Source organism: Sciurus carolinensis, chromosome 16 (assembly GCF_902686445.1).
Source record: "Sciurus carolinensis chromosome 16, mSciCar1.2, whole genome shotgun sequence".
Classification (NCBI taxonomy): domain Eukaryota; kingdom Metazoa; phylum Chordata; class Mammalia; order Rodentia; family Sciuridae; genus Sciurus; species Sciurus carolinensis.
Genome location: NC_062228.1, coordinates 44,321,840 through 44,337,772, shown reverse-complemented (window position 1 = coordinate 44,337,772; position 15,933 = coordinate 44,321,840). Strand labels below are relative to the sequence as shown.

The window sequence follows — 15,933 nt, the reverse complement described above, 5'->3', positions numbered from 1 at the left end:
CAAATAGTATGAGCGCCTTGCATTATTGTGACATTTCTAGGTATTATTCTTCCCATATTGGCACTATCTTCCCTTTCTCAAATTTTAGAGGGCCAGGGCCAGTTGTAGCCCCATCTGATTCTAGGGTGCCAGATTTCCCTAATTCATTTGCAGCTTACTTTCAGGATTGTTGTCTCTCTATGGTCCTTGAACTCCCTCCTTGATGTTCATCATTTTGTTTTATTATGCATTTCGTATTTTTTATATTTATAGTATTTTTAAAAACATGTTTATTCCACACTTAGATTCTTTTAGTTTCTTCTTTCCATTTTGAAGAGCTTAAAAGTTGTGTTTTGTAACAGTAGTCACACTTTCCATTATAATTCATAATCCTTATAATCCCATGGTTTAGAAATATGTTTCTGGCGTGGAAATCCCAGTGTCTCCTTCCTACTTATTCCTAAGGCCATTCCTTTAATTTTAATTTTAATTTTTTAAATATTATTTTAGTTGTCAATGAACCTTTTATTTTATTTATTTTCATGTAGTGCTGAGAATCAAACACAGTGCCTCACACATACTACCATTCCTTTAATTTTTGAAAGTACGGTATATGCTTGGTTAAAAAATAGAAATAATCCAAAAAGATATATTGAAAAGTAAATTTCCGTCTTAGCCTTAGCACTTAGTCCTTTCCTTTCTTCAGTTGTATACAGTCCATTTTTGAGCATTGTCCTGGCTATTGTGTTTTGTTTTTTTGGTAAGGGGGATTGAACCCAGGGGTGCATAACCCTGAGTCACATCCCCAGCCCTTTTTTTTAATTTTTTATTTTGAAACAGGGTCTCACTAAGTTGGTCAGGACCTTGCTAAGTTGCTAAGGCTGACTTTGAACGTGTGATCTTCCTGCCTCAGCTTCTCGAGTTACTGAGATCATAGGCATGTGCCATCATTCCCAGCTGTCCTGGCTGTTCCTCATGGATTATTGTACCATATGAGTTTTAGACTTAACTGAATTTTAAACTTAACTGAATGTTTCCTGATAAAAACCTGTGAAATTTTTATTGAGCTTATGCTAGATGTATGAATTAACTTTGAGCACTCTGCCTTCTTTGTAGTGAGGTTTTCTATACAAGACTGCAATGTGTTTGTTCGTGTATATTTACTTTTGTGTCATTCAGAAGTGGAGCTTTGCATGTTTTTCCTTTGTGGCTTGGTACATTTTTCTTTAAGCTTATGTATGTATTAGACGAGAGGAAAAAGTTCTATAAGAATTGAAAGAAAATCATAAAACCATCTTTATTTACAGATGATAGGATTGTATATTGGAGAAGAGAAAGAGAAACAACTGAGAAAGTGCAACAAATAGAGAATCCAGTTAAGTGGTATGATATCATTAACAAAAGTTGGTAGCTTTCATGTATAATTGAGCCAAGAGGATACAAAAGAATGGAAACCATATTTATAGTAGTGACATTAAGGATGAAATAACTCTTATGGGTATGGAAATATAACAGTTTACAAAACAAAGTCCTTCCCTCATGGACCTTCTGATTTAGAGGAAATTAGAGTTTCTGAGGCTGGAGATGTGGTTCAGTGGTAGAGTGCTTGTCTGGCATGCACAAGGTCCTAGGTTCAATCCCCAGCACTGCAAAAACAAAGAAATAGAGTTCCTGAGATTTTAAATATAAGAAAATACCTTTGTTATTTATTTGAATGATAATTGGCCATTTCTAATTCTTTTTTTTTTTGTATTGGAGATTGAACCCATGGATGTTTTACATTGAGCTATGTTCCCAGCCCTTCTTATTTTTTTTGAGACATGGTGTCCTTAAGTTACTTAGGGCCTCACTAAGTTGTTGAAGTTAGCCTTGATCTTTCAATCCTGCCTCAGCCTCCCAAGTTGCTGGGATTATAAGCATGTGCCTCTACACCCTGTGCTATGTCTAAAATTCTTGAGCTGTTTTTTTCCCAAAGCTGTTTATAGGCAGTTCCTTGAGATGATTAGATAATTCTCTTGCTCTCCAGCTTTGAATGTTGCTTGGAGAGGCAGCCTGATAATTTCCTGAAAAATACCACTTTTTTTTTTTTTTTCTCTTGGATACTCAGGTTTATTTTGTTTTAGAATTTTATGAGTCTGTATCTTAGTATTGATCAATCAGAATTATTTTTTTCTTTTAATTTGTAGATTCACGTTTTTTGTTTCTTACAGCATCATTGTTTAGACTTGATGCTGGGTCCTTTTTAATTATCGTTCATCTTTAAATGAAGTTACTTACTCCTGCGTCTATTATTTGTAGAAAGATTGTATTGAAGATTATAGGAGAAAATGCTGTGAGCTAGTAGGAAGTCTCTTTATCTCACACTGCCATCCTTATGCAAGGTTTCGTGGTGAGTGTTGGTTTACTCCTTCCCCCAAATCAAAGAGATTCTTGTTTTGTCTCTTCCACCCTTCTGTGCCTATAATCCGCTTATATAGGAATAATGTTTATTTGCATCTCCTTGTTCAAGTTCTGCCTCCCCTACTATTTTCAGGGCCAGATGGAATCATTATGTTTTAGTCAGTTCATCTGGATCCCATTGTTGCAAAGGGGGCACTTCTGTTTTTGAGAACTCTATTCCCTGCACTTACTGTCTTGAGATAAGAAATAGCAGCCACTATCTCTGGGTTTCTTCTCTGTCTCAACCAGTCTATTCTCTGTTCATTACTTGTATTCTGGAATTGGAATTTATCTGCCCCTTTTTGGGGAGAAGGGAGTGCTGGAGATTGAACCCAGTGGCACTCTACATTGAGCTACACCCCTAGTTCTTATGTGTGTATACATGTATATACATTTTTTTTTTTTTTTTTTCTTTTTTTGGTACCAGTGATTGAACTCAGGGGCAGTCAACCACTATTTTTGTATTTTATTTAAAGATAGGGTCTCACTGAGTTGCTTAGTGCCTCTCAGTTACTGAGGCTGGCTTCGAACTCACCATCCTCCTGCCTCAGCCTCCCAAGCCACTGGGATTGTAGGTATGTGCCACTATGTCCAACCTTAGCTATCTTTTAGTTTTATTGAAGGTATATTTTCTGCTTCTTAATAATGTTTGCATTATTAGTAGAGAGGAGACAGAGATGTTTAATTATACCATATTGAAATAAAATGACCTCTATGCTATATTTGATTCTGTGACTCGCCCTTCTTGAAAATATCTTTCTTATTTGCTCCTCAAGCATTCAGGTTTTTCCTTGGTTCCTGTTCATTGTTTATTTCTTCTTCTTTTGTGAAATGTCTTTTATATGACTCCTTTTTGGGTCACATCAGGTGTCCCAAAAGACAGTTCTAAATTGCATATAGGCATATTTGTCCTCTCTGTACCTTCATAATACATTTGTTTCTTCTCATTAACTCAGTGTTTAACTTCAGTAATAACAGTATTAGAATATGTTTTCTTTAATGCTTCCCAAATTGTGGAACTCTTCACACCTTGGTTTTAATTATGAGTGCTTTTACCTTTCCAGGTTCTAGCAGTTATTAAATGTTGAGCTCATTTTCCAATAAATGATCTCCTATCTTGCCTATCTTTCAACTAACATTCTGTTTCTTCTCTACCAGGGTGATTTTGAGTCTGAAAACATGTACTATCTTTTGTATGTTTCCACATTTGGTGTCCAGTAATACTTAAATTACCAAGAGAAAAGCCTGTGCCTTATTCTTCCTGAAAATGATCCATGATTGATTGTGATAGAACTACATTAGGAGAAATTTTTATTACTATTTAAACATTTACTTGCATTGATTTGCTTGTGGTACACAGAATGGACAAAAGATAGACTTGTGAGGATCATGTGATAGTTGACCTAATCAAAAGTAATAAGATAACCTAATGGGGCCTTTACTATTTCCCTTTTATATAATTTCTCTCCTTTTTGTACTTATTTTTCTCTTAATAATACATGTACTTGTTTTACAAAGCCATTAGACATAACAGAACTTATAGCACTGCCCTGTTTCTAACCTCACATCTCACGTCCTTTAGGCAGTTATTTTCAACTTATTTAATTATTCCTTTTGTTATCAACCTCCATATTTCTAAACTAATATGCTTGTACTGCTTTGTAGACATTTTATTACAGTCATTTTCAAACATACCCAAAGTAGAGTAGTACAAGTAATCTTGTATTCATCACTGAGTTTCCAAACTTGTTTCATCTGTAACCCCTGCCCCCACCTCAGTTTGGTTTGTTTTTGAGTTGGGGTTTCATTTTATTCTAAGGCTGGTCTTGAACTTGTATGCTCAAGGAATTTTTTTTGCCTCAGCCCCCGAGTAGCTGGAACAACATGTGTGCACACCATTGCATCCAGCTTTGTTTTAGTGTTGAGCTATTTCACATTTCTCCTTTAAGTACTGCCACATGCCATGCCAGTAGATAAGATTTTCAAAAGTATTACCATCACACGTAACAGTGTTAATAATGTCTTACTATTATCTGAGACTTAATCTCTGTTCATATTTTCTTGATCATCACAAGAGTATCTTTTTATGACTGGCTTATTTGAATCAGGATCTATACATTGCATTTGGTGGGTGTATTGCTCAAGTTTTAGTCCATAAGAGTTCTTCACTTCCCCTCATCCCATTTTCCCCCACTTTCTTATTTGGGCAGAAACCAATTTATTGCTATTCTGTTATAAGCATCAGCAGCTTTTCTCTTTAAATATACAGCAACCACCTCCCATCCTCAGTTTCACTTTTTGCTATTTCAGTTACCCATGGTCAACTGTGGTCCAAAAATATTCAGTGGAAAAGTCCATAAATAAACGCATAAGTTTTAAATTGTACACCATTCTGAATAGAGTTGAAATCTTGTGCCATCCCACCTGGGATGTGAATCATCCCTTTGTCCAGCATAATCAGGCTGTGCACACTAATCTGCCTTTTAGTCACTTAGTAGCCCTCTTGGTCATCAAATCAGTGATCACAATATCACAGTGCTTGTCTTCAAATAACCTTTCTTTTCTTTTGCTTAGTTATGGTGCCAAACCACAAGAGTAATGATGCTGACAATTTGAATATTCCAAAGAGAATCTGTAAATTGCTTTTCTAAGTGAAAAGATCAAGCACATAAGGTATTTTGAGAGTCACTGTAGTCATAAATTTTATTGACAGTATATTATTAATATTATTCCATTTTTATTATTGTTAGTCTCTTACTGTCCCTAATTTATAAAACTTTGTTATAGGCATATATAGGAAAAAACATAGTACACATAAGTATTTGCAGTTTCAGGACTCTGGTGGAGGTCTTAGAACATATCCCTGCAAACAAGAGAATATTACTATATAGACTTTTTGGGCTATGTAAGATCTTCTTGCATATTCTTTCTTATTCTCTATCATCATCCCCCTTTATTTTAACAATACTTTAAAGTTGCAAAGAACAATCTTATTTCATGGTTACACAAAAACAGGGTACTTATAGTTTGCCAGTCCCTGCTCTAGAATGTCTCTTATTCTGGATTTGGCAGTTTGCCTCCTCATGGTGTTTAACGTATTCCTTCATCCTATTTTTCCTATAATTTGACTTTATTAGATTTAATTCTTTGGCAGAAATACTTCATAGGTGGTGCTGTGTATATCTTATTTTAATCATGTTTGTCCCATTTTAGAAGTACTGAGATTGACCAGTGGATTCATGTGCTGTCATTCAGAATTGGTCTATTTTACTGATGGCCATCAACTTTTTACTTAAAGGTTTTATCAGCAGTAATGAATCATTATTGCCCAGATTCATTATTTTATTAGAGGTTCCTTCTGGTTTTATTAGCTGAAATTCTCCCATAAAGAAAAATGCTCTCGGGGCTGGGGAGATAGCTCAATCGGTAGAGTGCTTGCCTTGCAAGCATAAGGCCCTGGGTTCGATCCCCAGCACCCCAAAAAAAAAAAAAAAAAAAAAAAAAATGCTCTCATCAGCTATTTACCTGAATTAATGTTTTTACAGGCCAAGGAAGAGAAATGATTCTCTTTCCCTTTAAAATCTTTTAGAGTAATGATCAGTACTCTAGAATTTGCCAAAGTTTGTCAAGTTAAACCATTATAAATTTATATTTAGGTAATTTGAAGATTGGAATAAACATTTATGCATAAATACATTTTTTAAAAAATATTTTTAGTTGTAGATGGACACAATACCTTTATTTTGTTTATTAACTTTTTTTATGTGGTCCTGGGGGTCAAACCCAGTGCCTCATGTGCTAGGCAAGTGCTCTACCACTGGGTCACAACCCCAGCCCATATAAATAAAACTTTTAATATTTTATTTTAATATGCAGGTTAACTTATCTTTAACCCCGGAGGTTTCTTTGCCCAATCTTATAAATGTACTGCTCCACATAGAACAATAGCTATTTCTCTCAAAACCCCTGCTTCCTTTCATGGGAAATCACATTTGGAGATTATAATCTTGAGGGTTTTGCTTGCTCATTAGTACTGAATTATATAAAATAGAACAGTATACTGTAAAAAAATAATTGACAACTTTTGTGATTTGAGACCATTGTTAAGTAATTAGGGGTTATAGTTGAATACAAATACTGGTACGACCATAGTTAGTTTCATAATTGAGAGGCTACTAAGTGACTCACAAGCAGGTCACAAATGCAGTGTGAATATGCTGGACAAATTTCACATCCAGGGCAGGATGGACTGGGGTGGTACATCTTAGAATTTTATTACACTACTCAAAATGGCACACAATTTATAATGTATGAATTGTTTATTTCTGGAATTTTCCATTTAACATTTTTGGATCACTGTTGACTGAGGTAGCTATGAAAAGTGAAACTTAGGGTGTAAAGGGACTACTGTACATAAGTGAAAAAAAGCAATGTGCAGAATAAACTACCTTTTGTGTAAAAGAGGGATGGAGATGTATATTTGTGTGTATGTATGTGTGTGAAATACAAATAATATAGTGTGTGTATACACACACACACACACATATATATATATATATATATATATAAGTAAATATGGTATATTTGTGTGTGTGTTTAAAAATTGAAGGAATAATTCCAAAACTAAAAAAAAAATAAGGCAAAGGAGAAATCAGTATTTTAGGGGCAAGTGTAAGCTAGATTTCTCTGAATATGCTGTTGTTTGGTAATTTCTCAATTTTTATCAGTTAATGTAAACGGAAGATGAGTTTTTATACTCTTTCAATGCTGTCATTATTTCTCTTTTCCTTTTTCTCTGAACATAGATATATTACAGTTTTTGGTTAATTAAATTTTCACTGCTTACTTTGTTGTGACCGTTAACATGTATTTACTACTGAGCTAAATGTATATTTATTTTATTTTAGTTTTTTAAAAAAAGTTTTAGTTGTAGATGGACACAATACCTTTATTTTATTTGTTTTTATGTGGTGCTGGGGATGGAACCTTCACATGTGCTAGGCAAATGTTCTACCACTGAACCACAACCCCAGTAAAATGTTTGTTTATTATGTGTCCTTACATAACTATAGTCATTCCTAGAGTTACCGTTTGCTTCATTTTCTGTTTGCTTGGTTTTCTATGTATTTATGATTTGAACAATACTTTCAAAACCTTATTTAAATAAGAAATCTATTAGTGTTGTTAGTTTACCTTATTTTGATGCATGAAGGGATAAAGGGAAATTTAAAGAACTTTTAACTAACAAAGGTATTTTTTTGGCTGTTTTGAATGGTAGATGGTTCTGCAGCATGCTTGAATCAGACTGTTAAAGTCTTGTGTGGAGTCCTAAATGCCGGTATCTATAGGTCTTTTATTTTTAAATTTTCCCATGTTATGTGCCAACTTGTAAGCAACAAAAAGGGATCAGAGGTCTTACTAGTCAGCATATAAACATTCATATAATTCATACTTTTTTAACATATATATATTTTATTTGTTCTAATTAGTTATACATGACAGTAGAATGCACTATGACACGTCATACATTAAGTGGCATATATATGAGTGGAGTATAACTTCTCATTCGTCTGGTTGTACATGATGTAGGAGTTACACAGGTCATAATCATATATGTCATACTTTATTTTGCTAACATGAGGTATTTACTTCAGTTGTTTCTAAGTCTAGAACCTGTTTGGTTCATTTTCTCTAGAAAATTATTTTCCTACTTGGATTGTAGAGAAATGACCACTTCCTGTGTAAATTGGGAGGTGATAACACTGATCAGGGTCCAGTTACAGAGAAAAGAATATCCCAACCACTTGGAAGACCAAGACAGGGATAGCAAGTTCAAGGTCAGTGTAAGCAACTTAGGCTTTGTCTAAAAATTTTAAAAATGAGTAGGGATATAGCTCAGTGGTGGATTATCCTTGGGTTAAGTCCCTGGTAAACCCTCCTCAAAAAAAAAAAAAAAAAAAAAATGTTATACAGTTGCTAGGAAGGAATTCAACTGGGTGAATTCCTCAGGAGGCTGGGATAGGAAGATCAAAAGTTTAAGACTAGCCTCAGAATTTAGGAGATGCTGCCTTAAAATACAAAATAAAGATCTGGGGATATGATTGCTCAGTGGTAGAGTATCCCAAATCCAATTCTAATGCCACACACACAAAAAAAGGAAGGAATTTATATGAAGATATTAAAATGGCTTACAGAGTCTTTGAGAAGAGTGAAAATACAGGCTACAAGGGTAAGTTTCTAGGAATGAGTCTTGAAAGGTATACAGAAGTGAGGTGCTGAGGGAGTTCCCCCCACTCTGATCAAGAGATTGCTTGCGGGGCTGGGGAGATAGCTCAGTTGGTAGAGTGCTTGCCTTGCAAGCACAAGGCCCTGGGTTCGATCCCCAGCACCCAAAAAAAAAAAAAGAGATTGCTTGCAGTTGAACCAGGAAAGTGCTTCTATAACTGTGGGCTTTGGAACCTTGCCACTTGGCATAAGCAAAATGCCCATTCTCTTTCCTAAATTAGTTCTGAATTAAGATGTTATATGGGTATATGACAAATCTTAATCATATGATAACTCTACATACAGTGTGTCTAGGAAAGTAGTTTTAACTTTTTTAGCCTTTGCAAAATGGAAAGGCAGTAGAAGTTTGGTTACTTAAGTGTATCTATAAACCTCTTCTTTTCAGTTCTACTTTTATCCTACCTGTGATTAATTGAGTGTGAGTGAGTGATACCAGGGATTGAACCCAGAGGTGCTTAATCCCTGAGCCAAATCTTCAGCCTTTTTTTTTTTTTTTTTTTTTGAGACAGTCTCTCTCTCTCTCTAAGTTGTATAGGGCCTTGCTAAGTTGCTGAGGCTGGTCTCAAACTTGGCAATCCTCCTGCCTCAGCCTCTTGAATGACTGGGATTACAGGCATGTGTCACCAAGCCCAGCCATCTTACCTGTTTTTAAAATTATTAAACTTTATTTTTTAGATCAGTTTTAGGTTCACAGCAAAATTGAATAGAAAGTACAGAGTTTCCATAAACCACCTGTTCCCCCCACTCCAGCCTCCTCTGCTGTCATTATCCTGCACCACAGTGGTATATTTATTACAACCATTGACAGTGATTTTGATTTTGACCATTGTATTAGATGTGGGGGGGTATTTCATTGTTGTTTTAATTTGTAGTTAATTTCCTAATGACATATGTTGAGCATGTTTTCATATGCTTATTTACCATTTTTATATCTCCTTTGGTAAAGAATATCTGTTCACATCTTTCACCAGTAATTTTGCATTGACGGATCATTACCACCCAAACTCTGTAGTTTGTTAGGGTTCACGCTTGGTATTGTATATTCTGTGGGTTTTGATGAATGCATAATGATATACCTGTTGTAGCATCATGGAGAATAGTTATACTACCGTAAAAATTCTGTGTGTTCCTCTAATTCATCCTTCCCTCCCCTGTAACTCCTGGCAATCACTGATATCTGCCATCTCCATGATGTTTCCAGTATGTCTGGAATCGATTCTTTGACTTAGCAATATTCATTTAAGGTTCCTCCATGTCTTTTCATGACTCAACAACTTATCTCTTATTAGCATTGACTAATATTCCATTGTGTAGATTTACCAGTTTATCCATCCAAGTTTTAGCAGTTATGAATAAAACTGCTATAAAAACCCTTGTGCAGGTTTTTGTGTGGACATAAGTTTTCAACTCACTGGAGTACTAAGGGGTGTGGTTGCTGAATCATGGTAAGAATATATTTAATTTTGTAAGAAACTGCCAAACTGCCCTGTGAAGTAGCCACATCATTTTGCATTCCCACCAACAGTGAATGAGAGTACCTGTTGATCCACATCCTTGTCAGCCTTTGGTGTTGCCAGTGTTTTGGATTTTGACCATTCTAATAGGTATGTAATGGTGTCTTATTGTTCTTTTAATTTGAAATTAATTTCCTATTGACACAATTTTGAGTGTTTTCTTGTGCCTTTTTGCCATCTTCATTGTGAAGATGTCTGTTCAGGTCTTTTGCCTGTTTTATAATCAGGTCGTGCTTTCTGAATGTTGAGTTTTAAGAAATTTTAGTATTATGTTGGATAATCGTCCTTTCTCATTATATGTGTTTTGCATACATTTTCTCCCAATCTGTGACTTGTTTTCTCATTTCCTTGAAAGTGTCTTTTGCAAAGCAGAAGTTTTTAATTTTAGTGAAGTCCAGATTATCAGTTCTTCTTTTCTGGGTCATGCCTTTGGTGTTATCATCACCATGACCTTAGATGACCAGATTTTTTTCCTATATTTTCCCAGAGTTTTATAGTTATATATTTTACTCTTAGATCTCTAATCCATTTTGAGTTGGTTTTTGTGAACGGTATAAGATCTGTGTCTAGATTCATTTGTATACAGATGTCCAGTTGTTCCAGTCCCATTTGTTATAGGACTGTCTTTGCTCCTTTGTATTGCCTTTGCTGCTTTGTTAGTCCTCCACTGTTCTTCAATATTGTATTGTCTGTTCTGGGTCTTTTCCCTTCATATAAATTTTATAATTAATTTGTCTATATCCACAAAATAATTTGCAAAGTGGGATCACATTGAACCTATAGATCAAGTTGGGAAGAAATGACATCTTGATATATTTGATCATCTATGAGCAAGAGATACTATCTATCCAGTTCTTCTTTGACTTTAATCATCAGAGTTTTATAGTTTTCCTTTTACAAATCTTATACATTTGTTGTTAGATTTATGCCTATTTGGAGGAGGGTGATAGTGTAAATGGTAATAGATTTTTAATTTCAGATTCCATTTGCTTGTCACTGGTATGTAGGCAATTCACTTTTGTATATTGACTTTATATTCTGCAATCTTGCTGTAATTATTAGTTCCAGCAATTTTTTTGTTGATTCTTTCAGATTTTCTGCATAGATGATCAGACATCTGTGAAACAAAGACTGTTAATACTGTTTCTTCCTTCTCAATCTGCACACCTTTTATTTCCTGTCTTTATCTCAATGCATTAGCCAGAACTTCCCATATGATGTTGAAAAGCAGTGGTGAGAAGAAACACATTCTTGCCTTGTTCCTGTTTTTCCCTATGTTTTAAGTACTTGAATCTTCTAATTCTTGACCTTTTCCAGTGTTTTGTGGCCTATCAGGCCTATTTGTGGCCATTTTAGGCCTATTAACATTTGCATCTTCATGATACTTTAGCTTCTTATGTGTTCTGTCCAGTTAACAGTTCCATGTATGCCTTTCTTTCATCTTACACTGTTTTGTTGAAATCTCTTGTTTACCTTTGTCAGCATTCCTATTTCCTTTGTCTTACAGATTTGGCCCTTTATTCTTTTTGGAAAGAATCTTAGAAAGGAGGAGAAATAAGAATGCATTCAATCCACTGTGTTTAACCACATGTGTTAATTTTATCCTTTTGTTGGGGACTTCCTGTCCAGTCACCTGTGTGTTATATTTTCATTTTAATTCAACTGATTTTGCTGATTTCTTCATTGTACAAGAACATTCTTAAAATCAGTCAGTGCTACTTGGGTCTGCAAATGTCAATTTTTGCTCCATAATGTTGTCATAGTAGTTAACGTGTCAAACCTTAGAACTAGGGACTTTACACTTTAAATTTATTTCATATTGGTTGACTAAGGCTGACAACAAAAATTAAACCCCACATTAACAAATTTATGAATGTTATTAATAGTACAGTGGAAGAAAAATTCACAAGTAATAATTTTTGGTCCTCCATTTTAGAAGTTTGGGAAGTTGATGAACAGATCAAGAAGCAGCAGGAAACACTTGTGAGGAAAGTCACATCCATCTCCAAGAAAACTGTGATTAAGGAAAAAGTCATTGAATGTAAAAAAGTTGCCAAAATATTTCCTCTGAGTTCAGATATTGTTACTTCGAGACAAAACTTCTATGAATGTGACTCACTTGATAAGGGCTTGGAACAAAATTTAGATTTACTTAGTTATGAGAAAGGCTGTGTAAGAGAGAAAAATTGTGAATGTAATGAGTATGGCAAACCATTTTATCATTGCTCATCGTATGTTGTAACCCCCTTTAAGTGTAATCAGTGTGGACAAGACTTCAGTCATAAATTTGACCTCATCAGACATGAGAGAATTCATGCTGGAGAAAAACCTTATGAATGTAAGGAATGTGGAAAAGCTTTCAGCAGGAAGGAAAATCTTATCACACATCAGAAAATCCATACTGGGGAAAAACCATATAAGTGTAATGAATGTGGAAAAGCTTTCATTCAAATGTCAAACCTCATTAGACACCAAAGAATTCATACTGGGGAGAAACCTTATGCATGTAAGGATTGTTGGAAAGCCTTCAGTCAGAAATCAAATCTCATTGAACATGAGAGAATTCACACTGGAGAAAAACCCTATGAATGTAAGGAATGCGGGAAATCCTTCAGCCAGAAGCAAAATCTTATTGAGCATGAGAAAATTCATACTGGGGAGAAGCCTTATGCATGTAATGAATGTGGTAGAGCTTTTTCTCGAATGTCATCTGTTACTCTGCATATGAGAAGTCACACAGGGGAGAAACCCTATAAATGTAATAAATGCGGAAAAGCTTTCTCTCAGTGCTCAGTATTTATTATACATATGAGGAGTCATACAGGTGAGAAACCCTATATATGTAGTGAATGTGGGAAAGCCTTCTCTCAGAGTTCTTCTCTTACTGTACATATGAGAAATCATACAGCTGAGAAACCCTATGAATGTAATGAATGTGGAAAAGCCTTCAGTCGGAAAGAAAATCTTATAACACATCAGAAAATTCATACTGGAGAGAAACCTTACGAATGCAATGAATGTGGGAAAGCTTTTATTCAGATGTCAAATCTCATTAGACATCAGCGAATTCATACTGGTGAGAAACCCTATGCTTGTACAGTGTGTGGAAAAGCCTTTAGTCAGAAATCAAATCTCACTGAACATGAGAAAATCCATACTGGAGAGAAACCTTATCATTGTAACCAGTGTGGAAAAGCCTTCAGTCAGAGACAAAATCTCCTTGAACATGAAAAAATCCATACTGGAGAGAAGCCTTTTAAATGTAATGAATGTGGTAAAGCCTTCTCTCGGATATCCTCCCTTACTCTTCATGTGAGAAGTCATACAGGGGAGAAACCCTATGAATGTAGTAAATGTGGAAAAGCCTTCTCTCAGTGCTCATTACTTATTATACATATGAGAAGTCATACTGGTGAGAAACCCTTTGAATGTAATGAATGTGGGAAAGCATTTTCTCAAAGAGCGTCACTTTCTATACATAAGAGGGGTCATACAGGTGAGAAACGCCCCCTGTACTAAATGAGGGAAGGCCTCATATATTAAACCCATGATTTATTTAAAATCTCTTGATCTAAGCTTAAAAAAATTAAAATGAACAAAACTTTTTTGAAAAAAGTAAAACTTTGTTGGAGGGTATAAGACTTGAGTAGATGGGGAGAAATAACCATGTACCTAGATGGATAAATCCAGGATCATCAAATTGTCAGTTCTAAAAAGCCAGACTGCATGAAGTTCTAAACAACTTAACAGGAATTTTCTGGAATCTTTGCAAATGATTCCAGAATTCATGTGAGATGAAGTTTGTGGGATTCTGAGACAATTTTGAAGAAGAACAGGAGGCCACCCTCACCATATACTATATATACATATGTATATAATTATAGTCTTTAAAGTGTGTGGTATTGGTGCATTAGTAGGTACATAGACAGGTTTAAAAGAATAGAATATATATATGACTTGATGTGTGTTAGCCATGACATTGTTAGAGAAGTAATGGCTTAGTCAATAATAATTTGTGGAATATTTTGCTCTCCATATGGAGGAAAATAAAATTATACACAACCTTATAAATAAACAATATTCCAAAGAATTTGAACACTGAAATGAGAAAAGTCAAATCCAGAAACCATTAGAAGAAAACATAAAATGTTATCTATAACTGAGGCAAGCAAGATTTTTTTTTTTTAAGACAGATCCTCAAAATTCCACTTCTTGTATACAGCCTGTGGAAATTCACAAATAATGCATAAGAAATGTATACATATGAATTGAAAACATTCTAAATGTGCACCAGTGAGTGGGTTAATGGATGAATAAATGTGACATTCAAATGGTAGAATAGTATACAGAAGTTAAAATAAATTAGATCCATTATGTGTAACATGGATAGTTATCTGGAACAATGTTGAGTGGAAAAAAAGTGAAGATAGAGATCAAACATTGTAAAATATTCATGTAAGTTGGAATGAAATAATATACTAAGAACAGAACTGTTTTATTATTGAAATATGTATGTGTGTAAACTTTACAATGAATTAGAAAGATACATGCCAATTATTGATAGTGTTCTCTCTGGAAGAAGATTGGGACTGGGGTTGGGTGTCAATTGAAGGGGGCCATTAGCTTTACATGTAATTTTTATGCTTTACAAAAGATGGTAGCATATAAAATAAATCTTAAATTTCAGTGATACACAATGGTAATATGAATGACTTGTCTTACTAGTGTTTTCTAGTTATTTCTCAAGAGTTAATAGGCCATGGGAAACCTTTGCCCATAGAAAGAAATGTGTTCATATGCCTTATCATATGATAAACTATTTTATCAAAAATATTTCCAGAACATTGTACTTAGTAGTACATAGTAGTGTTTGCTATATAATATGAACTTAGTATACTTTATCAGTACTATGATTTTTGAAATATATTTCTGAAGTTTGGACTCGTCTTTCAATTGATGATATCCTAGATTCAAATAAATATTTAATTATTAAAAATGTGAGGGCTGGGGCTGTAGTTCAGTGGCAAAGTGCTTGCCTAGCACGTGTGAGGCACTGGGTTTGATCCTTAGCACCACATTAAAAAAAAAAAAAAAAAAAAAAAAGAAGGCATGCTATATATCTACAACTACAAAAAAAAATGAAGGTCAAATGCTAATATAACAAGTGAAAAATGTTTTTATTTACTATTTTAGGAGATATGGGTCTACACATACATTCCCTACCCATTTAGTGTGTCTGTCATTATTTGACAACAGATTTGATAGGTTCATAGGTAGCTAATTAGTAATGTCTTCAGAGTCATTTTAAAATGAGTAAGATTTTTCTAAAAACTTGACTTTGCAATTTTACTATTCTTTATCTGTATTTTTCCATATAACCTGCATAGATCTTAGTATTGTTAATTATTTTGATATTTTGAAATGAGAAAGACTTTTTATTTCCTTGAGGGTGGCCATAAGCAAATTTTGTAAAATTGCTTAGCATTGCTGAGTCTTAATCCTTGACTTTGTTCATCCTCTATTGAATTTTGGTTAGAAACAGTGGTAGTCCCAGATTCTGAACTGTAATAATTGAGTTCCTTTAAAAGGGTCTCAGACTCTATAGCAATATGTGGTCCAACCCTTACCTAAGATAACTCTGTTATGCCATCTCTATGATACTATTTGATATATACAAAACCACTAATGCCTTTTTTTAAAAGGAGATAAGTATTAA

At 34.4% G+C, this 15,933-nt stretch overlaps 1 protein-coding gene across 6 annotated transcripts in view; it reads left to right on the top strand.

The window, feature by feature from the left end:
- Znf568 (zinc finger protein 568) overlaps positions 1-15,933 on the top strand; it is a 75,978-nt gene that overhangs the window by 21,002 nt on the left and 39,043 nt on the right. Inside the window, exons 3-4 of one of the 6 annotated variants that reach the window (XM_047527472.1) lie at positions 10,229-10,307; positions 12,154-15,303. The exons of 4 other annotated variants lie outside the window; for them this stretch is intronic. In XM_047527472.1, coding sequence (XP_047383428.1) covers positions 10,232-10,307; positions 12,154-13,736 — 1,659 coding nt within the window. In that variant the 5' untranslated portion in view covers positions 10,229-10,231 and the 3' untranslated portion in view covers positions 13,737-15,303. Of the gene's footprint in view, positions 1-10,228; positions 10,308-12,153; positions 15,304-15,933 lie in introns of those variants that run through there. One more of the 6 variants, XM_047527471.1, reaches the window with a different exon arrangement.